The sequence below is a fragment of the Syngnathus floridae genome, chromosome 7 (assembly GCF_059516105.1).
Source record: "Syngnathus floridae isolate MCC-2025c chromosome 7, RoL_Sflo_1.0, whole genome shotgun sequence".
Lineage (NCBI taxonomy): Eukaryota > Metazoa > Chordata > Actinopteri > Syngnathiformes > Syngnathidae > Syngnathus > Syngnathus floridae.
Window position 1 is genome coordinate 6371398 of NC_142419.1, and position 23917 is coordinate 6395314.

At 43.8% G+C, this 23917-nt stretch overlaps 1 protein-coding gene across 5 annotated transcripts in view; it reads right to left on the reverse strand.

Moving 5' to 3' along the window:
- Positions 1 to 211: 211 nt before the first annotated feature.
- snx19b (sorting nexin 19b) overlaps positions 212 to 23917 on the reverse strand; it is a 45158-nt gene continuing 21452 nt past the window's right edge. The window contains exons 12-14 of one of the 5 annotated variants that reach the window (XM_088380860.1): positions 3885 to 4069; positions 778 to 865; positions 212 to 658 (exon numbers count right to left, since the gene is read on the reverse strand). In XM_088380860.1, the coding sequence (XP_088236986.1) occupies positions 535 to 658; positions 778 to 865; positions 3885 to 4069 (397 nt within the window). In that variant the 3' untranslated portion in view covers positions 212 to 534. Of the gene's footprint in view, positions 659 to 777; positions 866 to 3884; positions 4070 to 13617; positions 14081 to 19465; positions 20995 to 23917 lie in introns of those variants that run through there. The other 4 variants (XR_015859437.1, XM_088380861.1, XM_088380859.1 and 1 more) reach the window with 4 other exon arrangements.

Genomic DNA, 23917 nt, shown 5'->3' on the forward strand with positions numbered 1-23917 from the left:
TTGATTCACTTAAATTAGGATTCTGCACAGCAGTTATAAGGCAAAAAAAGGAAAAGAAAAAAACGCTTCATCAGAAAGAACATCCTGACACTAACCAGAAAGAATTTCTTATTGTTCTCTGGAAAGAACATTGTTGCTATTTTTGTGTAACACTTACTTGTATGAGGGTATGATTTACCAAACCTATGGAGCAGGAACCCAACAAACCGGATTCAGTTATGATGCTATTTATTATTATTATTATTACCGAGCAACTGTCAGTGTAAAATAGTGTAAACTACATTGTTGATTGTCAAGTAAACACACACAAATTTGGCAAAATGCTTATAATATAGCTCAAGCTCGCTGGATCATTTATTATTGGTTTAAGAACAATATGTTGACGTTATGGCAGCACATGGTTATATTTCAGTTGGTTTGGGTTCTGAGCGGGAATTGAATTTCCAGTGTGCATCTTGAACTGGAAAGGTTTGGGAAACCATGAGGGGGGGGGGGGGGGGGCAAGATGTGTAACAGCTCATTTGGGTTGTTTTCTCATGCCACGACTTTTTCCGGGTTTTTGGAAAGGCTCTGCAGCAAACTACTTTGAAAGCTTTGCTCTGGTAATTCAGGAACAAGGAACTCCACTAAAAGGTCACAGATGCTGTAAACCAGATGTCTAACGAAACAGAACACAGGAGTTTAATTAGTAATGGGAACAGCAATTGACTACTGAATCACTAGAATCAGATCATTAAACTTTAATTCACATAATGCGTTCATCGGGTCCACACTTACCTGTTAATGTAGGGGTTTTGGAAGGAATCAAAGACAGACTCCCAACTGAGTTTGTACTTCGTGGAGCTGAGCAAATCTGTGACTATGTCTGTGAACACAAAGGCGAGGAAAGGAAATAAAATGACTGCCTAAATTATTTTCATATCAAAGTATGGGAAGCACCTGTTCCTTGTGTACATTTGGGTTTGGCTATGAAAGAAACAGCAGTGTTGACTACAACAGATTTGACACATTCAGGATTTATGTGGTCTATCACTGATCACAAAGTTATAAAAAAAAAAAATAAAAAAAAATATCACCAATCGATTTACAAGGTGGGGGAATGTGCTGTTTTAAATGGCTTGTTTATTTCCTTCACTTGTGTATTACTGCGTATGAACTTTTTACCACGTTTAACAATGTCTGCCATGCCAGTTGAAGAATCTTTTCTAAAGACATACTGGAGCAGCCTACTAAGAGAGCACGAAAGTAAGCCTAGTGGTCATGAACCAGTGTATTAGTTTTTCAGCATTAGGGAATTGCAAGAAAGTTTTAATAATGCAATTCAAAGTTGCGCAAGTGAGAAAATGCTCCCTTTGACACTTTTTTGGACACGAGTGTTAAATGGTATCCTCCTGGTCAGAAGGTCAAAATTGGAATCAAATGATTCGCTCCCGAACACTTTTTACATTAAATAAAGTTTTGCAATTTTCAGAATAACAGATGGTGATATTTCACTTATCCTTGTTTTTTAAAAGTTCCTCTCTAATATTTCAAAGAGTGGCACTTAATGAAATAGTTATAAACTGACTTGATTTAAAAAAATTATATTTCCTGATTGTTTAGCAGACTTTGGCCCACCCACATTTAGGCTGAAAACTGCGACGTCAGACTGATATTAGCGTCAGAAGAGTGTATTTCTTTATATTAGTACATGCCACTTGGTTTCTTCACAAATCAATCCAATTGTTCTGTCTCCACAGCAACTGTTATTTTTAACTACTTTAAAGTGGTCAAAAATAGCTCCAGAATCAATCTATGAAAGCTCTTGAATGTTGAAAATGTCTGAGAACGGTTGTAAAATGGTATTTTGTAAAAAGGGCATTAAGGGGCAATTACAATTTTTTTTTAGCTCCGAAACTGATTGATATTGATAAGTGACTGCTGAGCAAACAAAATACCTAAACCGGGCTTTTTATTAAAAATTGGACCATCTGGTTGTTAGCGGTCTTTTAAATTCTACCAAAATCAAAAAGTGAAAAGTGTCAACAGCATCTCTAATAGAGCGTTCAGAATTGGAAAGAAAGAAAAAAAAGGACTCTGAAGTTTTACATCAATCTCAATGGCTCTTGGATTTAAAAAGAATCAGTACCGTATTGGCCCAAATACAAGACGACCCTGATTATAAGACGACCCCCTCTTTTTCAAGACTCAAGTTTGAAGTCTTTTTGAACACCAAATTTAATATTTATACAGAAAATAAGTACAGTGCATCTGAAAAAAATGATTATAACAATATATTCGAGAGAAAAAGCATGTTATTTTGCCTCATTCAAATCATGCAAAAACTGTCTATCACATCTTAATATCTGAACATTTAAATATGTAAACTAAAGTGCAATCACATTTGTAAATACGTAAATGGCTTCTGTTTTTTAAAATGTAAATAAACCTACTGTTTCTCCATTTTCTGTTATCGCTTCTCTTATTTTCTTCTCTTTTCTTTCTTACCGCCAGTGTTCCCTCTAAGGTGCGCAATTGTGCACTGGTCATGCAGTCTCTGCGCACAAGAAAGTCCATACTGCGCGCACAAAAAAAATCTGCATAAACTGAGTGATTAATATGTAATGTTAGACGTAATCTCATCTAATTAGATTAATTAATTAGGTGGATGAATGATTTTCTTTCTGTGCTTTCAGGAATTGACAGGTGTCCAGCCAATGATATGATATTGTTCACTTATGCTACATATGCTACATAGCCAATCATAGGATTGACAGTGCTTGAACATGTGTCCTGCCCATCCGTGCCGCGCAGGTTAGCTGGCTAACGACAGTGCGGTGGAGTCAAGTGATGCAAATGCTAAATTAGCTAATCGTGACGAAACGAATGAGCAGCGACACATCCACTGGCCAAGCTAAAATAAATAAGAGATGCGTCAGTTCTTGGAAGATTGAATGGCTGTCGGAGTGTGTGCAAGTACAAGAGGAAACGGTGAAACTGGGTGAGATTTTTTCGAATGAGAAAGGTCTCCTCTGCAAAACATGGAGTGAAGCCAAAGTGGCGGGCAAGTTTACGGAGGGAAAAATATGGAAGGAATGGAAGTTGGACTACCTCAAGCGTCACATTCAGCAGAAATGTCATTTGAAAGCTGTTGGAATTGTACAAAGACTCGAGATGGGACAGGGGATCGGCACATTATTGCAAGAGAGCGCAAAACACCAACAGAAAAGGAACGAGCTGTCACACAAAACAAAATCGGACCCCCCGAGCAAGTTAAAGTTCACATTGACAATATTTTATTTATTTATGTGTGTATGTATGTATGTAGGTAGGTAGGTATTTATGTATTTATTTATTATTTAATCTGGTGGTGCACAAAGTGGTCCACAGTGTGCACAGGGACCTTGTGTGTTTGCACGGACACTTGAAAAATTAGAGGGAACACTGCTTCCCGCTATTTTTTATTTTTCTTCTTCGTGCTACCGCTATTTTTATTTTTCTTCTTCGTGACAGGGGTTCGCTTTGGCCTGGGGAATTAAGTTAAGCATTCACTTTAAAGATATTTGGCGCCATATAGCGTTGTGAATGGGTATAACGTCTCGACCCCGAATGTAAGACGATCCCCACTTTTTCAGTCTTATTTCAATGCAAAAAACACCGTAATATATTTGGGCCAATACGGTATGTGCCAAAATGCCAAATATCACATCTAATAATCAGTTTATACCTAAACAAAACAACTTGAAATGAAATCATAAAAATCAGAGTCAAGCAAAAAAGCCTCATCCACACATCATTGCTGTGAAAACATGCAAGTGACAGTGTTGCAACAGTTATCTTGTAGGATTTGGATTGATTTCATTCAACCTTAGCGCTTCCACTATAGTGAAACTCAAATTGTGTACCTGGCAGAAGATTCATAAGACAATACAAGGCTTGATTCTTGGTGTTGTCCTGCTGCTGCTGACTTCGTTCTATTTGAGGTGAGGTGGGCAAAACTCCTCCTGGCCATACAGACTCCTGGATGACCTGAAGGTAATGGACCCAATATCTGGTACATGTCAGATTGGCCACACTCACATCCAGCCATCTGAAATTTGAAAATACACAAGAGTTTCAGGTTTGAAACATTGAAAAAAACTGGATTTTGGGTTAATCATATTTTATAATCATACGTTTATTTGTATTGTCTATTTTTTTTTCAGGCTAAGAAAGACACTTTATTAAAGAAAAAGAAAAAGTGATATCATGCAAACGCCAGTCTGTTGAACTCCCATCACGACCGGTTAACACAGGGGTGGGCAATTAATTTTTACAAGGGGCCACATGAAAAACCCGAGTTATGTCAGAGGGCCACACCAACAATAATTTAAACCTGCTCAACTTTATTCCATTGTAATATGCGCTAAATTATTTATTTTATATAGCTGGTACTGGTAATTATAAGACTACAATTATTCTGTTTATATTTATATTAGGCTATGTGAAATTGTGGTGTATAGGTCAAATAAAAAAATCATTAATCAGTACAATTTATTCTTAACTTTAACTTTTCCTCAAACTGTGAATTACAACACATTTATAGAAACATATCAACACATCACTCTGTTATGCGCTCTTTATTAGACAGATTTCTGTATTTTTCCTCATGCTTGGTTGTGTAGTGGCGACTCAAGTTATATTCTTTAAACACAGCGACCTGTGTGCCACAAACCAGGTACGAGGCTTTACCTTTCAGCTCTGTAAAGAAATACTTGGCAGTCCATGTCTTGTTGAAAACACGGCACTCCTTGTCAACTTTTCTTTTCTCCGCGTCAGCACACATTTTGAGGGCAGCATTACTTCGCTTTTCACCTACATGCACAGCTCATATGCACGCACGCTACACGGAAGTGCAACGCCTTTCAAAATAAAAGCAGCACAGTTGTATTGCATGTACGACACTGATTTTTTTTTATTTATTAAGTTGTAATCAAATGTAATTTATGATTGCGGGCCGGACAGAGACGCACAAAGGGCCGGATATGGCCCGCGGCCCATATTTTGCCCGGGTTTGGGTTAACACAACGGTCATCAAGGTCATTGTACTGTGACCTCGTCATTGAGCCTGACTTGAGCAACACTGAACAACCATGTCAGAACAGGATATCCATTTGCAATGCAGCCAATGCCTCATTGCATCCCTATACAAATATGAAACTTTAAGTAGGGCAGAGTTCCCTCTTGGCACTATATGGATGTGACCTAGACCATATCAAATTAGGAAAAAATATATATCTTTGTATAAATTTCCAGGTGAGCATACTAATATATCGAAAGATTAGTCAAACCTAAGCATTCACGTGTGTTCTGAAAGCAGTAAGTGCTTCTCGTTGGGTTAGTCCTGGTTGGATAGTCATATCAAATCTACCATTGGTCAAAATTGTTCAATGCAATGTTTTGTCCCCAACCAAGCCAAATTGTCAACAAGATTACTCAAACCTAAGCGCTCGCCTGTGTTTTGAATGCAGTAAATGCTTCTTGTTGGGGCAATTCTGTTGGTTTTTCCTTCTACCATTGGTCAAAATTGTTCACTTTAATGTCTCGGACCTCAACCAAGCTGAGCATGCTAAGTTGTAGGAAAGATTACTCAAACCTGTGTTCTGAAAGCAGTAGGTGCTTCTCATTGGGGTAGTCTTGGTGACTTTCCAAACTGTCTTTTCAAAAGTTGATATCAAATCATGACCATATCAAATGGAGGCCTTGACGAGTCTCCTGTTCCAAAACCTATTCTCGGGAGTTTCAGCATTCATTTGCAATAGCATGACGTTCTTGGTCATTAACACACCCAATACAATTGTACTGACTGGTATTTTATCTGCAGTAATTGCTTTTGTTGGGGTATTGTTGCAGCACAAACATGAAGTTCCTGGCCATTGGGAAATGGCAGGATTTCAATTCCTGGATGATTTTTGCTGCTTTTGCATGCATCAAAATATTCACGTAGTCACTTTGTGATGACCTCAAATTGAAACACCGTTGGTTTTATTTTCACAAGTGCTTCCTTTTGGGGTCGTCGCGGCGGTGAATTACTCAGAAACAGCTGTTCTCACTGATAACGATTGCATGAATTGACAACGATTATAGCCCATTCATTAGACGCAATACATTCCTGACATCACATCATCCCTTTTACATTTATATGCGTGAAAGGCTGAGTTTAGCTTCAATAGCTGAAATTTGTATTTAGGAAGACTGCACAACTTCTCTACCCAAGGAAGCAGGAAGACGTTTGACGAACTAAAACTGGCAATGCTCATAAGAAGGAAGACCTGAACTCTAAGTCCATTGCATTTGCCCAAGTCAAACACTTGCTTGAATTTGAAAAGAGTAAGTGCTGCTTGTTGGGGCAGTCAGGCAGACAAGATCGCCAAGAGGCACTATATGGATGTACCTTTAGAAATTTCCAGCAAGATTACTCAAACCTAAGCACTCACTTGTGTTCTCAAAGCAGTAAGTGCTTCTCGTTGGGGTAGTCCTGGTAACTTTCCAATCTACCGACCCTTGGTCAAAATTGTTCAATGCAATGTCTTGATCCCAACCAAGCTAAATTGTCAGCATGATTACTCAAACCTAAGCACTCAACTGGTTTCTGAAAGCTGTAAGTGCTTCTCGTTGGGGTAGTCTTGGTGACTTCCCAATCTAAGACTGGTCCAAATTCAAGTTCAATGCAATGTCTTGACTCCAACCAAGCGAAATTGCCAGCAAGATTACTCGAACCAAAGCACTCGCCTGTGTCCTGAAAGCAGTAAGTGCTTCTCGTTGGGGTAGTTCTGTTGGTTCTTCCTTCTACCACGATTGTTCAATTTCATGTCTTGACCTCAACCAAGTTGAGCATGCTAATATGTCAGCAAGATTACTCAAACCGAAGCACTTGCTTGTGTTCTGAAAGCGGTAAGTGCTTCTCATTGGGGTAGGCTTTGAACTTTCCAAACTGTTTTTTCAAAAGTTGATATCAAATCATGACCATGTCAAATGGAGGCCTTGACGATTTTCCTGTTCCAGAACCTATTCTCGGGAGTTTCAGCATTCATTTGCAATCGCATGATGTTCTTGGTCATTAACACACCCCAAACAATTGTACTGACTGGGATTTTTACAGCAGTAAGTGCTTTTGTTGGGGTATTGTTGCTGCACAAACATCAAGTTCCTGGCCCTTGGGACATGGTGGGAACTTTCCTTTGCATTACTGAAAAATATTCACGTAGTCACTTTGTGATGACCTCAAATTGAAACACCAATGTTTTTGTTTTCACAAGTGCTTCCTTTTGGGGTTGTCGCGGCAGTGAATTTCTCAGAAAACAGCTGTTCCCACTGATAACGATCGCATGAATTGACAACAATTACCGTATTTGCCGGTGTACAGGTCGACTCGGTGTATAAGTCGACCCCCTAAAATTCGACGGAAATTTACGATTTTATGATATATCCTTTGTATAAGTCGAGCTCAATTGTTGCATTATATTAAACTTCAAAATTCAATATGCGAAATTTATTGACGAAATGTGTTCAAATTCCGGGAGGCCGTGCGCATGCGGCTGTTTATAAGCACCGCGGAGGAGATCGCGGCCGGCGAGCTCGCGCACGCCGCCCGGCACCAACGGGAGGCCGGAAATAGCTCCAAGCCGAGCGGATCGGCACTTTATAAGCACCGCGGAGGAGATCGCGGCGCCTCATTGGACTTCCAGCGGCCGGCGAGCTCGTGCACCCGCCCGGCACATCCGGGAGGCCGTGCGCACGAGCCAAGTGACCGAAAATAGCCCCCGCCGAGCGGATCGGCTGTTTATAAGCACCGCGGAGGTGGTCGCGGCGCCTCATTCGACTTCCAGCGGCCGGCGAGCTCGCGCACCCGCCCGGCACATCCAGGAGGCCGTGCGCACGAGCCAAGTGGCCGAAAATAGCCCCCGCCGAGCGGATCGGCTGTTTATAAGCACCGCGGAGGTGGTCGCGGCGCCTCATTCGACTTCCAGCGGCCGGCGAGCTCGCGCACCCGCCCGGCACATCCGGGAGGCCGTGCGCACGAGCCAAGTGGCCGAAAATAGCCCCCGCCGAGCGGATCGGCTGTTTATAAGCACCGCGGAGGTGGTCGCGGCGCCTCATTTGACTTCCAGCGGGCCGCGCACTCGCGCACGCCACCCGGTTCAAATTTTCTAAGTGCAACGCACAATGAGATGCATGAGAAACGGCCTTGGTTACCATCACATTTGAAGCGATGAATACGAAGTTAAATTTTATGACTCGGTGTATAAGTCGAGGTCGATTTTTTTCGGTCGATTTTGGATCGAAAAAGGTCGACCAATACACCGGCAAATACGGTATAACCATCCATTAACCCCAATACATTCCTGACGTCACCACCCCCCCTTTGACATTTAAATGCGTGAAAGGCGGAGTTCAGTTTCAATGGCTGAAATTTGTATTTAAGAAGACCGCACAACTTCTCTACCCAAGGAAGCAGGAAGAAGTTTGACATGGCAGGTATGGTCCATCAGGGAATGTTGCATTTACCCAACTCAAACACTTGCTTGAATTTGGAAATAGTAAGTGCTGCTTGTTGGGGCAGTCAGACAGACATGATCGTCATGATTTGTTTCCATAGTGGCACTGTATGGATGTGCCTTTAGAAATTTCCAGGTGAGCATGCTAATATGTGAGCAAGATTACTCAAACCGAAGCACTCACTTGTGTTCTGAAAGCAGTAAGTGCTTCTCGTTAGGGGTAGTCCCGGTGACGTTCCAATCTACCTACCATTGGTCAAAATTGTTCAATGCAATCTCTTGACCCCAACCAAGCGAAAATGTCAGCAAAATTACTCAAACCTACGCACTCACCTGTGTTCTGAAAGCAGTAAGTGCTTCTCGTTGGGGTAGTTCTGTTGGTTGTTTCCTTCTACCATCGGTCAAAATTTTTCAATGCAATGTCTTGACCCCAACCAAGCAGTAAGTGCTTCTCGTTGGGGTCGTCCTGGTGACTTTCCAATCTACCATTGGTCAAAATTGTTCAATGCAATGTCTTGACTGAATTGTCAGCAAGATTAGTCAAACCTAAGCACTCACCTGTGTTCTGAAAGCAGTAAGTGCTTCTCGTTGGGGTAGTTATGTTGGTTTTCCTTCTACCCTTGGTCAAAGTTGTTTCCTTTAATGTCTGTGCACTTTGAAATAGCAAATACTTTTTGGTATCTTGCCTGAATAGCTTAATGACCCTTAATGAACTGTTTAATGCATGCCTGATGGTTTTGTAAATCGGGAACACTGCCAAAGACGTATAAGATAGTTCAGTATTTAATTATGCCTTGTGTTTTGATCAATGCTTGATGTGACGTCGTATGTTGCCTAATGCTAGATTCCAGCCATGGATTATTACATAATGTTCTGGACAGGGAAACGTTTTGCCTAACAATGAAAAGATATGGTTGGAAGCATGATTAAAATAAGAATGTGATGAAAGTAATTAAGTAAGTACCGTAATTTCTGGACTATAAATCGTGTTTTTTTCCATAGTTTGGGTGGGGGGCGACTTATACTCAGGAGCGACTTGTGTTTTTTTTCACAAATGTTTACTTGATCATTAAGACATCACTTACAAGTATAGTTGACCACTACCCATGTTATTTTTAGTATAGTTGATCACTTCACATGCTTTTATATCTTTATGTTGAACATATTCAATCAAATAAAGCAATTAACACTTTAAAGCACCATATCCAAGTCCACTGTCTGCTGTATGTACACTTGCTCCATTTTTGCTCCTCTTATATTTATTATTATTATTATTATTTATTATTTGTTTATCATTTATTCAACACTTATTTATTCATTGTTTGTGCCTTCTTGGTTTTTTTTGTGTTGCTTGTATGCATATGTGTACTATCTCACTGAGGGATAGTGAGAACGTAATTTCAATCTGTGTGTCTTGGTATATGGGGGGGGGGGGAAGACAACAAAGCAGACTGACTTTGATAAAACAACCAAATAAACGAAACAAAAAACTACATCTGAAAAAATTTACATTTTCAGACGAAACTGGATGAGGTCGCTCTAAATTTCACTGTTGGTCGTGACTCATCAACTGGGTGGGCTTAAGAAAAATGGCACCAAAAAGAAACTCATATTTTGCAGGTCACAAACTTCAAATTGTAAAATATGCAGCTGAAAACAGCAGTCGAGCAGCAGAAAGAAAGTTTGGAGAACCGTGATGTACCAAGGGATTACTATTTCAAGTGACGTCAGTGGCGCGGCGCGGCGGTTGTTTACATAAAGGACAAACGTACCCACGTAAGGACTACCGGCATCATTAGCGGTGATCATTTCTAAGAGTTTGAAGGAAATAAGGATTTGGAGTGACATAGAAGGTTTGAAAAACTATTATGGCTTTTACGCACGCCCGGTCCTAATCTACTGAGTCGGGGGCCGGCGCTCGGCCGAGTCGCTGTCCGCGAACGGTGCATGGGACTCGGACATGGCCATTATGCACGCCCGGTCCTATGCCATGGAGCTCTCGTGTCTGGAAGTCCACGCCGCCACACGCTTGGAAGTTTGTTTTGTTTAATAAAGAGCCGTTTACCAAACCCACGTCTATCCTTGTACTTTGTTAACGCTACAATATAGTTAGTTATATACTAGATCTGTGGAATAAAGACGAGGCTGACGTCAGGGCGCACGCGCGGCGATGTTGACGAGGAATTTGATCGATGGATTTAATGGATTTAAAGTGCACGGATGGTTTGATATTATTGCTTATATTATAGTTATTTGAAATATAGTTTATCTATCGTTATATGAGCCTGTGGAATATTTTGAAGTGCAAGCGCCCTCAGCCGCGCGCACCCATTGTTGACAAAGGACAATCGATGGATTTAATGAATTGGAGTGACACCGATGATTTTATAAACGTGTTATTCATGTAATCGTTTTCTTTAATAACTCTATGTTACGTCAGGCCCATTCTCAGCTCTTCGTTTGGGTTTGTCACGTTAGCATACCTATCGTTTAGCCTGTTGCTATCGTACCGAACGATCGATGGATTTAATGAATTGGAGTGACACCGATGGTTTTATAAACATGTTATTTATGTAATAGTTGTCCTAAATCACTCTATATGTTACGTCAGGCCCGTTCTCAGCTCCTCGTTTGTGTTTGTCACGTTAGCATACCTATCGTTTAGCCTGTTGCTATCGTATCGAACGATAGATGGATTTAATGAATTGGAGTGACACCGATGGTTTTATAAACATGTTATTCATGTAATAGTTGTCCTTAATCACTCTATATGTTACGTCAGGCCCGTTTTCAGCTCTTTGTTTGTGTTTGTCACGTTCGCATACCTATCGTTTAGCCTGTTGTTGCTATTGTTTAGCCTGTTGTTGCTCGTTCATGACTTTTTGGTTTGGGATTTTGTCGAATAAATTGCCCCCCAAAATGCGACTTATTTTCCGGAGCGACTTATGTTTTTTTTCACTTTTTGGGGCATTTTATGGCTGGTGCGATTTATACACAGGAGCGACTTATAGTCCGGAAAATATGGTAATAGAATGTAAAATGCATGGAATGTGGTGAGTAAGAACCTTGCATAGTCAGGAAACATTAACAAACCGATTATGTCACACCCAAAACTTCACATAATTTCGTGCAAAATGACAAATTGATAGGATGATGAATGGACAATGTGCGACAGTGGGTGAAGTGGATGTATGTAGAAGGTTGGTTGTGCAAGAATGGAGGAAAATGTTTACAGGAAGTACACTTGGAGATAAAACCAGCAGAGGTGCCAGAGGGAGAGCGGCAGAAGGAAAACAGCCAAGAACCCGGCCAAAAGTAACCGCCAAGGCCGAAAGACGGGATGGAAAACAACAGCCCCCACCAAGTCAACCCCCCACACACACACACACTGAATCGCACTTAATCAGCACCCACCCCCACGGAATCAGCTCTCACTGAACCAGCACCCACTCCCATGGAATACCTCTCCTGCGAACTTGCCCCACCCCCATGGACTCATCACCCATCAAACTCGGCCCATATGCAACTGAACATAAACTGACCAAAGAACTTTGAACGTTGCTTTACTGAATGGGGACTTTCTGCTCTTGAGCAGTGCTGCACGAAAAGCCCAGCGCTGTTTTGTATTGTTCCTGAAAACATTTTTTTTTTTTACAATTGTAATTGAACTCAACTAACCTGTGTAAGTCTAATTTTTGTTTGTGTCTTATTCTTTTCCTAAAACTGAAGAAAGAAAACTAGCACGCAGTGAGTGAATTGGATAACAGATGATCTGCTATGGCTTTTGCCGTGAGGCGCGGCTAGCGCGCTTCCGAAATTGTGGACCAAATCCAACAGTCATTCTGGTGACCTTCCAATCTACCATTGGTCAATGCAATGTCTTGACCCAAACCAAGCTAAATTGTCAGCAAGATTATTCAAATCTAAGCACTCACCTGTGTTCTCAAAGCAGTAAGTGCTTCTCGTTGGGGTAGTTCTGTTGGTTTTACATTCTGCCATTGATCAAAATTGTTCACAGGTGATCTCATTATGTTCTCCTAAAGCCTTTTGCATAGCTGTTGGATTCAAAGTCTTGTGATGAGTAAATTTAATAGGCTGGGTGTCGCTGGGGGACATTGAGCTTTCATTCAGGCTTGACCTCTTGCACACAAAGATTTACTATTTGAGGGGTGGAAACAGAGTTGCTACGCTGTCTAGGTGAAAAAGTTATTTAAAGCAACAAATAAAAGCACTAAAAAGATCTTAATAGAGCGAAGGCATTCAGACACTAAATTGTAAGGTTAAAACTAAATATAAGAGAAGCCAAGATGACAGTTGGTAGTATGGTAATGTGGTGGTCTTGGTCTTTAGAACAGTTTTGATATTTCAGTTAATCACAATTAAAAGCTTTTTCAGGTCAGCTTGTGCAGTGAAGGGGGGGAACCAGACGTGTATGACCTTCAGTTAAAAAAGGCATTACTTCCTGAACTTAATACCATAATTTTCTGACTAAAAGTCGCTCCGGAATATAGGTCGCATTAGCCATAAAATACACAATAACGTGAAAAACATATATAAGTCGCTCCGGAGCACAAGTCACATTTTGGGGGAAAATTTATTCAACAAAATCCAACACCAAGAACAGACATGAACGAGCAACAACAGGCTAAACGATAGGTATGCTAACGTGACAAACACAAACGAAGAGCTGAGAACGGGCCTGACGTAACATTCAGAGTTATTAAAAAAAAATCTATTACATAAATAACACGTTTATAAAACCATCTGTGTCACTCCAATTCATTAAATCAATCGATCGTCCTTTGTCAACAATGGGTGTGCGCCGCTGACGGCGCTTGCACTTCAAAATATTCCACAGGGCCATATAACGATATATAAATTTGATATCAAATAATTATTATATAAGCAATATTATCAAACCATCTGTGCACTCTAAATCATTAAATCCATCGATCAAATTCCTCGTCCTTTGTCAACAACACCGCGCGTGCACCCTGACGTCAGCCCGTCGTTATTCCACAGATCTAGTATATAACTATATTGTAGCGATAAAGAACAAGGAAAGACGTGGGTTTGGTAAACGGCTTTTTATTTAACAAAACAAACTTCCAGGCGTGTGGTGGCGTGGACTACCAGCCACGGAGGTCGAAGAGAGTTACATAGAATAGGACCGGGTGTGCATAAAAGCCATGACCGAGCCCCATCCATCGTCCCCGGACATCCACCCGGCCGAGCGCCGGCCGCCGACTTCTATCCACGGAGGTGAAAGAGAGCACCGTAGAGTAGGACCGGGCGTGTGTAAAAGCCATAATAGTTTTTCAAACCTTCTGTGTAACTCCAAATCCTTATATCCTTCAAACACTTCGTCCTCCGTGTCACTTGGAAACAAAGCCGCTAATGATGCCAGTAGTACGTGGGGCCCTTCGTCATCTTCGTCATCCCGTGATCCCGTGATCAGTCCTTTTTGTAAACAACCGGAGCTTGGTCGGTAATCGCTTGTGAGAACAATACAACAGGAACATCCTGAAAACAGTTTACATTTCCAGATAAAATCATTCTGGAGCCTGTGAGCAAAAAGGAAGAAATCACCAGTCATTATGCGGATGTGGCAGGACCATAACTAAAGAATTCCTGGGTAAAAAGAACACTACTTTATTTGATTACCCGCAAAACCCACAAAGATCAAAGCCTATTGTTAGAGTGAAGGCACGTCAGCGTACAAAATGACAAGCGCTTGGTTGGAATAAGAAATGTTATTCAGCAAAGGTTCTACAGGGAATTTGAGCAAGTCAATCAAGACGGTTTTGAACATTAGCATCACAAAGAGGCAAGTTTGTCTTGAATAGATCCTGATTTTATATTCCCTTGAAGGCCAGAAAGTTTTTTTTTACACATTATCCGAGCTAATTAATATGTGGGGGCACAACAACAAATAAATGTGTAAGGAAAGAGACGATTGTTGGAATACATTCTTAAAACGCTGTCACGTTACAAAATTCTCCTCCAAAAACGCTTGCCAATGGGAATAACATTCCATACCTGCAATGCGTCCAGTCGCTTCAGAACAGTGAGATGTGCTGTAATTTGCTCAGATTTATTGACTTTCCAGATTTAAAGGCCTGGAGAATAATTATGTGGAAAAATGAAAAATTGACCCTGTTGACGTCAACGCCCCTCCGCGAGTCGTCACCTTATCGTGGTGGAGGGGTTTGCGTGCCCCTATGATCCTAGGAGCCATGTTGTCGGGGGCTTCATGCCCCTGGTAGGGTCACCCATGGCAAACGGGTCCTAGGTGAGGGGTCAGACAAAGCACGGCTCACCCAAGCCCCTTATGATGAACAACATAAATGGACTTTGTTTTCCCTCGCCCAGACGCGGGTCACCGGGGCCTCCCTCTGGAGCCAGGCCTGGAGGCGGGGCTCGAAGGCGAGCGTCTGGTGGCCGGGCCTTCGCCCATGGGGCCCGGCCGGGCATAGCCCGAAATGGAAACGTGGGTCCCCCTTCCCATGGGCTCACCACCTGTGGGAGGGGCCGAAGGGGTCGGGTGCACTGTGAGCTGGGCGGCAGCCAAAGGCAGGGACCTTGGCGGTCTGATCCCCGGCTGCAGAAGCTGGCTCTTGGGACATGGAATGTCACCTCTCTGGCTGGAAAGGAGCCCGAGCTGGTGTGCGAGGCAGAAAGATTCCGACTAGATATAGTCGGACTAGCCTCCACACACAGTTTGGGTTCCGGTACAAGCCCTCTCGAGAGGAGCTGGACTCTCTTCCACTCTGGAGTTGCCCACGGTGAGAGGCGTCGAGCAGGTGTGGGTATACTTATTGCCCCCCGGCTGGGCGCCTGCACATTGGGGTTCACCCCGGTGAACGAGAGGGTAGCCTCCCTCCGCCTTCGGGTGGGGGGACGGGTCCTGACTGTTGTTTGTGTCTATGCACCAAACAGCAGCTCAGAGTACCCACCCTTCTTGGGGTCCCTGGAGGAAGTGCTGGAGAGCGCTCCTTCTGGGGACTCTATCGTTCTACTGGGTGACTTCAATGCTCACGTGGGCAATGACAGTGAGACCTGGAAGGGCGTGATTGGGAGGAACGGCCCCCCTGATCTGAACCCGAGCGGTGTTCTATTGTTGGACTTCTGTGCTCGACACGGATTTTCAATAATGAACACCATGTTCAAGCATAAGGGTGTCCATGTGTGCACTTGGCACCAGGACACCCTAGGCCGCAGTTCGATGATCGACTTTGTAGTCGTGTCATCGGATTTGCGGCCGCATGTTTTGGACACTCGGGTGAAGAGAGGGGCGGAGCTGTCAACTGATCACCACCTGGTGGTGGGTTGGCTCCGATGGTGGGGGAAGATGCCGGTCCGACCTGGCAGACCCAAACGCTCTGTGAGGGTCTGCTGGGAACGTCTGGCAGAATCTCCTGTCAGGAAGAGCTTCAACTCCCACCTCCGGCAGAGCTTTTCCCACGTCCCGGGGGAGGCGGGGGACATTGAGTCTGAGTGGACCATGTTCCGCGCCTCCATTGTTGAGGCGGCCGACCGGAGCTGTGGCCGTAAAGTCGTTGGTGCCTGTCGTGGCGGCAATCCCCGAACCCGCTGGTGGACACCGGCGGTAAGGGATGCCGTCAAGCTGAAGAAGGAGTCCTATCGGGCCGTTTTGGCCTGCGGGACTCCGGAGGCAGCTGACAGGTACCGGATGGCCAAGCGGAACGCGGCTTCGGCGGTTGCTGAGGCAAAAACCCGGGCGTGGGAGGAGTTCGGTGAGGCCATGGAGAATGACTTTCGGACGGCTTCGAGGAAATTCTGGTCCACCATCCGGCGTCTCAGGAGGGGGAAGCAGTGCAACGTCAACACTGTTTACAGTGGGGATGGCGTGCTGCTGACCTCGACTCGGGACGTCGTGAGTCGGTGGGGAGAATACTTCGAAGACCTCCTCAATTCCACCTACACGCCTTCCATTGAGGAAGCAGGGCCTGGAGACTCTGAGGCGGATTCTCCAATCTCTGGGGTCGAAGTCACTGAGGTAGTCAAAAAACTCCTCGGTGGCAAGGCCCCGGGGGTGGATGAGATCCGCCCGGAGTTCTTAAGGGCTCTGGATGTTGTGGGGCTGTCATGGCTGACACGCCTCTACAACGTTGCGTGGACATCGGGGACAGTGCCTCTGGATTGGCAGACTGGGGTGGTGGTTCCCCTCTTTAAGAAGGGGGACCGGAGGGTGTGTTCCAATTACAGGGGAATCACACTCCTCAGCCTCCCTGGTAAGGTCTATTCAGGGGTGCTGGAGAGGAGGGTCCGTCAGGAGGTAGAACCTCGGATTCAGGAGGAGCAGTGTGGCTTTCGTCCTGGCCGTGGAACAGTGGACCAGCTCTACACCCTCGGCAGGATCCTCGAGGGTGCATGGGAGTTCGCCCAACCAGTCCACATGTGTTTTGTGGACTTGGAGAAGGCGTTCGACCGTGTCCCTCGGGAGGTTCTGTGGAGGGTGCTTCGGGAGTACGGGGTGCCGAGCCAACTGATAAGGGCGGTTCGGTCCCTGTATCACCGATGCCAGAGTCTGGTCCGCATTTCCGGCAGTAAGACGGATTCGTTCCCAGTGAGGGTTGGACTCCGCCAAGGCTGCCCTTTGTCACCGATTCTGTTCATAATTTTTATGGACAGAATTTCTAGGCGCAGCCGAGGCATTGAGGGGGTCCGGTTTGGGGACCTCAGCATCGCGTCTCTGCTTTTTGCAGATGACGTGGTGCTGTTGGCTTCTTCAGGCCGTGATCTCCAGCTCTCGCTGGAACGATTCGCAGCCGAGTGTGAAGCGGTCGGGATGAGGGTCAGCACCTCCAAATCCGAGTCCATGGTCCTCGATCGGAAAAGGGTGGAATGCTCTCTCCGGATCGGGGATGAGATCCTGCCCCAAGTGGAGGAGTTCAAGTATCTTGGAGTCTTGTTCACGAGTGAGGGGAGGATGGAGCGTGAGATCGACAGGCGGATCGGTGCAGCGTCGGCAGTAATGCGGACCCTGTACCGGTCCATTGTGGTGAAGAGAGAGCTGAGCCAAAAGGCAAAGCTCTCAATTTACCGGTCGATTTACGCTCCTACCCTCACCTATGGTCACGAGCTATGGGTCGTGACCGAAAGAACGAGATCTCGGATACAAGCGGCCGAAATGAGTTTTCTCCGCAGGATGTCCGGGCTCTCCCTTAGAGATAGGGTGAGAAGCTCGGTCATCCGGGAGAGACTCGGAGTAGAGTCGCTACTCCTCCACGTTGAGAGGAGCCAGATGAGGTGGCTCGGGCATCTTATCAGGATGCCTCCTGGACGCCTCCCTGGGGAGGTGTTCCGGGCATGTCCCACCGGTAGGAGACCCCGGGGACGACCCAGGACGCGCTGGAGAGACTATGTCTCTCAGCTGGCCTGGGAACGCCTTGGGATCCCCCAGGATGAGCTGGATGAAGTGGCTGGGGAGAGGGAAGTCTGGGAGTCCCTCCTAAAGCTGCTGCCCCCGCGACCCGACCCCGGATAAGCGGAAGAAGATGGATGGATGGATGGATGGATGGATGGACGTCAACTTCTATTGACTTAAATTGCTAAAAATACCCTAAATCTGACAATACTTAATGCAGTAGAAGAAAATATTAAACAAGCATTCCCTACGAAACAAAGCGATACAGCTGCAAAGAATCTCCTGACGCTGCACTAATTTTCTTGGCAAAAAAAAGAAAAGATGTAGTACCAGGTACTGAGTAAAATCAGCTCTACTTAAAATGAGAGGTGGAAACAAAATGTCTTATCGGTCAATAAGCCCAAGTGTAAGTTAATTGGCCAGCTGTAAATCAGTCAAAGCACTGCAAGCTTTCTATACATCCTAAATATTCCACTTTGACAGCTATTTTAAAGGGTGTATGCGTAATTACTTATACAGTCATTGTCCACAAAATTAGGCTTGTATTTAAAATAAAATATGACCAAACAACATCTTTATCAAAATAACACATTTAATAACCTATTTGTCAAGTGGACCTCACTCTTGTGAGGTTAAACTGACGCTCCCCCACTTGATAAGGTGGCTTGCTTCGAAGATTTGAATGGAATTCACTCAATGTACAAGATTCGGACTTCTTTTCTTTCTTTCTTTTATTTTTCAAAGTTGTCCAATCCACACAGGTGAAAAACCTTTAAACACAACCAGAAATAGGTGGTCAAAATACAACCCAAAATCAAATACTTATTTTTTTATCTATTAGAAACCAACTACACTATAAGTAGTAAATACCCATATTTAAAGTACCCAAAATAAACGAAATACATACATTATATTTACAAATACATTTTTTAAAGCACTTTTACAAGCCTTTGTCCTGCAGACTCTTTTCCTCACATTCAGCTTTTCCCTTTGTTACACACACACACTGCTTGCTCCTCAATGTCCTGTGTGTGAGTGCTTCCAAACCACACTGATTTTTCCAACACCTCCACCTGGTGCACTTAATCAGCTGCCTCCAGGCAGGAAGACACACCCAAACCTGAGGCAGCTCAGCCAGAGAGGGGTGCGGCCTGCAGCTCAACTCAACACCTCCCACTCGAGCTTCCCACGGAAACCGCTGGAAAGATCGCACACAGTGAACTTCTGGTCAGAAACTCCCTTTTGGGCTTCCTGTCTGCTCCTCCACCGGCAGCAGAACCACCAATACATACATTATATTTACAAATACATTTTTTAAAGCACTTTTTCCAAACAAAGCAGTTTTAACCCCTGTAAATACACACACAAATCAATTACTTCTAGCTCAAAAACCGTTTAAACACACCACATTATTAACTGTATTTTCACCTGAATAATATTAAGAATATAATATTTTATCTTGAAATTATCACATGATTAATCACAAACACATTTTAACTTATTCCATCACATTATTGGTCCATTTCTCTGCAAACCACACAAATGTCCAAAAGCTCACCAGCTCCTTCTTCTGTCTTTACGAGCCTTTGTCCTGCAGTCTCTTTTCCTCACATCCAGCTTTTCCCTTTGTTACACTGCTTGCTCCTCGATGTCCTGTGTGAGAGTGCCTCCAAACCACACTGATTTTTCCAACATCTCCACCTGGTGCACTTAATCAGCTGCCTCCAGGCAGGAAGACACACCCAAACCTGAGGCAGCTCAGCCAGAGAGGGGTGCGGCCTGCAGCTCAACTCAACACTATTAATAATCAGTTTGGTTTGACAAATGAGCTATTCTGTTGTGGTTAAAAAGTAAATTGCATCAATTTAATGATGTACTGGTACTACTTCTTGTACAAGTATTTGATTGTTCAGGTGTACCTAATAAAAAGTCCACTAAACGTACCAGCCAATGCAGTTGAAAGACTAACAGTTTTAAGGGGGAAGTAAACCCCCAAAATGTCTTTATCATAATATGTTGTATGTTCCTTCACTAGTCGAAACACTGCATTGTGATTAACATTTCATTTTGGGAATACGAGTTAACTAGAAAAATTCACCCGTTTTTTCCATCTCAGCGGTGACCATTTTGCCACTTCCTGTCGACTGAAAATGACATCACAGTTTCGCCAGGTCATAGGTTACAACCAGTGAGTCAGCTTCAGAAAACTAGTGGGATGTGATTGGTTGTGACCTGAGACCCGGCGACTCTGATGTCATTTCCAGTCAAGATCAAGTGTTAAAATGGCTGTCTCCTGAGATATTAAAAATAGGTGGATTTTGCCTGACAAATTCCTATTTGACAAACAAAACATTAATCAGAACATTGTGTTTTGGCTAGTTGTGCTGCACGGAACATATTATTACAAATAATATTTTGGGGTTGACTTCCTCTTTAACTAACACCTACTGGAGTGGTTTTCACCTCGCTGTGATGTCTGCTCCCAGCGAAGCATACAGCTCAATCAGGCAGTCTGGTTCACCAGTGCCACCTTTAATCAGGCCATGGTGAAAAGCTTGAGTCATAAATGCCCCTTCCATTTCATTTGTGGTTTGAATGTGGACACATGCAGTTTGATTGGGACGGTCATGGTGCCTTGATTCACACGAAGGTCAAATCATAAACATGGCATCTGAGCTGTGGCCCAGAACATCACATACGGTACACACAAATTTATATTAACACTGTCTTGGTTCAGGGCATATCACATTATATACACTGGGGGCGGCTCGGTGGAGCACTGACTAGCACAACCGCCTCACAGTTAGGAGGGTGCGGGTTCGATTCTACCTCCGGCCCTCCCTCTGTGGAGTTTGCATGTTCTCCCCGGGCCCACGTGGGTTTTCTCCGGGCACTCCGGTTTCCTCCCACATCCCAAAAACATGCTTGGTAGGCCGATTGAGCATTCCGAATTGTCCCGAGGTGTGAGTGTGAGTGCGAATGGTCGTTCGTCTCTGTGTGCCCTGCGATTGGCTGGCAACCAGTTCAGGGTGTCCCCCGCCTACTGCCCGATGACTGCTAGGATAGGCTCCAGCACACCGGCGACCCCTGTGGGGACAAGCGGTACAGATAATGGATGGATGGACTACACTGGGTAACAATTTTTTACTTTTTGAATGTCGTCTTGATTTTTACAAGTGATTTAGGGTAGCTTTGCGCTGCTGAATCAGGAAATAACATCCATTTGTCTCCATCAAGTCAGGTTTTTGTGTCAAGTTGATTTGAAAAAATCAGATCTTGTGACAAAATCACAGTTTTTCACTACCAGAACAAATGCCTTCCAAGCTTCCAGTTCCACTTCGTTCATTGAATTTTCGAACTCTGGATCTCTGATGAGCTCACGGATCTGAGGACCGTCAAAAAGCTTGGCACAAGTAAGTGAAACAGTCACCATCCTTGTCCAGAGCCTTGGTGAACTGTTTGATTAAGCCAAGTTTGATGTGCAGAGGTGGGAAGAGTATTCTGTCTCTGTCCACCAGAGGGTCGTTGATGACGTTCCTCTCGTTACAAGGCACCAATTCCTCCCGCACAGGCCAGTCGTTCTTTGTGTAATGCTGAGCACGGTCTCTGCTATCCCACATGCACAAAAAACATGGGCACTTGGTGAAGCCAGACTGTTGTCCCAACAAAAAGTTCACCATTTTCAGGTCAACACAAATAAACCACTTATGCTGATCATAGCCAATTTTCTCCAGTACGTACTTCACTGCTTCATACTTCTCCTTCAGCATAGTCGAGTGGGCGATAGGTACAGAGGCAAACAGGTTGCCGTTGTGTAACAGAACACATTTCAGTGATCCCTTACAGCTGTCAATGAAGAGTCTCTAATCTTTGGGTTCGTAGTGTGACACACCAAGCATGAGCAGAAGCTGGGCAATATCTGCACAGTACACCAAGTCCTTCTCCTCAGAGAAAAAACGGAGATACTCTCGATGCCTATTGCGGTAGAAACTGATACGAGCACTGTTAGAGAGTAGGTTTTTTTTCTTTCAATCTGGATGCCAACAGTTCGGCAGAGTCCTTTGACAAGCTGAGGTCGCGAACTAGATCATTCAACTCGTTTTAGGAAAATGGATGTCGAGCATCATCTTCAAAAACCACTTCTGCTTCTTCTTCATGTTCTTCAACACTGGAGACATCTTCGTCACTAATGTCAGGAAGTTCTCCGCAGATAGGCACTGGAATTTCATCACAATGAGCTACAGGACGACGTGCTGATTGAGGATAAGGATACTTGAGGCTTCCTCGGTTCTTTCTGTTGATAGCGGTCACATCAACAGCACAGAAGTAGCAGTCAGTGACATGGTTTGTCGGGTCCCTCCAAACCATAGGAATCCCAAATTTCAGACTCCTCTTGCCATTGGTCCATCCACGCAGAGTCTCAGTGCATGCCTTGCACACTATGTGTGGTGCCCAGGCTTTATCCTGGTCACCAAGTTTAATTCCGAAATATGCATGGTAAGCACACGTGGCCATATCTCAAAAACCTGACCTGATTGAGCAAAACCAATGTGATTTTTGGATTCAGCGCATCAGATTCGTCCTATATCAGCTGAAAAAACTCAGACAACAAATTTGTTGTTGACCTGTGCTATATACACTATAAATATCCAGCTGTTACTAGATCTCTGCCATTACTACAATAACATTCATCAAATTAAATTTGTGCTATCATCCCCACTTGAGTCTTATTGCAATCACTGTGGGGATTCATTTCCCATTGGCCCAAGAAAATCCACGCACAGTTTTCAGCCAATTAAAGCAAACGAATGCAAAGTAATGCTATATCAGATGTTGCGGTCTTTTGGAGTCTTCGTCTCTACTGCGTTATTGCTACTGCAAAACCCACCAGACTGGTTTTCCATCTCAACTGTCAAATAAATATTCGTAAGCCGGGAAAATGGACAGAAAAATACCACAGTTTGTCGATCGACCTGCAAAACTGCCAAAAAATGAGATTTTTAGGTATAGCAACTGTCTTACCACTCAGTTACAAATACACAACACAGAAGGAACACACTTAAGCCACAAATATGTTGCCCAAACTCCACACTCCATAACAGCAGATGTTTGGACAACACTTCAGGCAAGGAGGTCCGCAGGGGTGTCGAATTCATTTTTTGACACGGGACCGCATCGTAATCGTAGTTTTCCTCGGAGGGCCGTTATGATTGTCAACTAGTAAGACGAGTAAAAACTGTTCAATTATTTTAAAAAGACAAACAGTAATAAAATTGCAAGCAATATCTCTATTTTTTTTAAAGTGAAGACAATTTGGAATGTTAGTAATGATACAAAGTCTATGCAAAATTTGTCTTTGCGGGCCACATAACATGATGTGGCGGGCAGTATCTGGCCCCTGGACCTGGAGTTTGACACCAATGGTCTACAGTATACATATATGCCGAGCTGACAAACAACTGTTCCGTTGATTTCTTCTGCCATTTATGGTAAACACAGACAAGTAAATCGCAGTTCTGTTTGAGCTAAAATAAGCCAACGTTTTTCAACACACAATGTCATTGCACAAGTATGTCTCTATAGACAGAAGATGAACCATAACTCTGGAGGCACATCTCAGGGCCCCGACTCAGGTGGGTAGCGAAAACAGACACCAGAGAGGAGAGGGGGGCCTATGAGCTGCTGCATGACTTCATAACGCTCCCGTCTTTATTTACAACACAGTATTTATCCCTCATCAAGATCGTTTTGCAAGCATCCAAGGGGTGTCTGGTTGCGTCCTACTTGCTTTTCATGTAACTCGATTAATGATAATTAGGTGTCGTATTCACTTGTTGTGAGATGTTGTGACAACAGCGTAGTGTGTATTTCATAACCTTAACAAGAATTCACTTGCTAGCATATAAATTAGCCTTTAAATAATTATTTTTGCTTTATTCTAACATTAGCAGGACATACGAGCAAGCTAATTGAATTTGTACACTGAATATTTATAATCAGTTGCAGCATA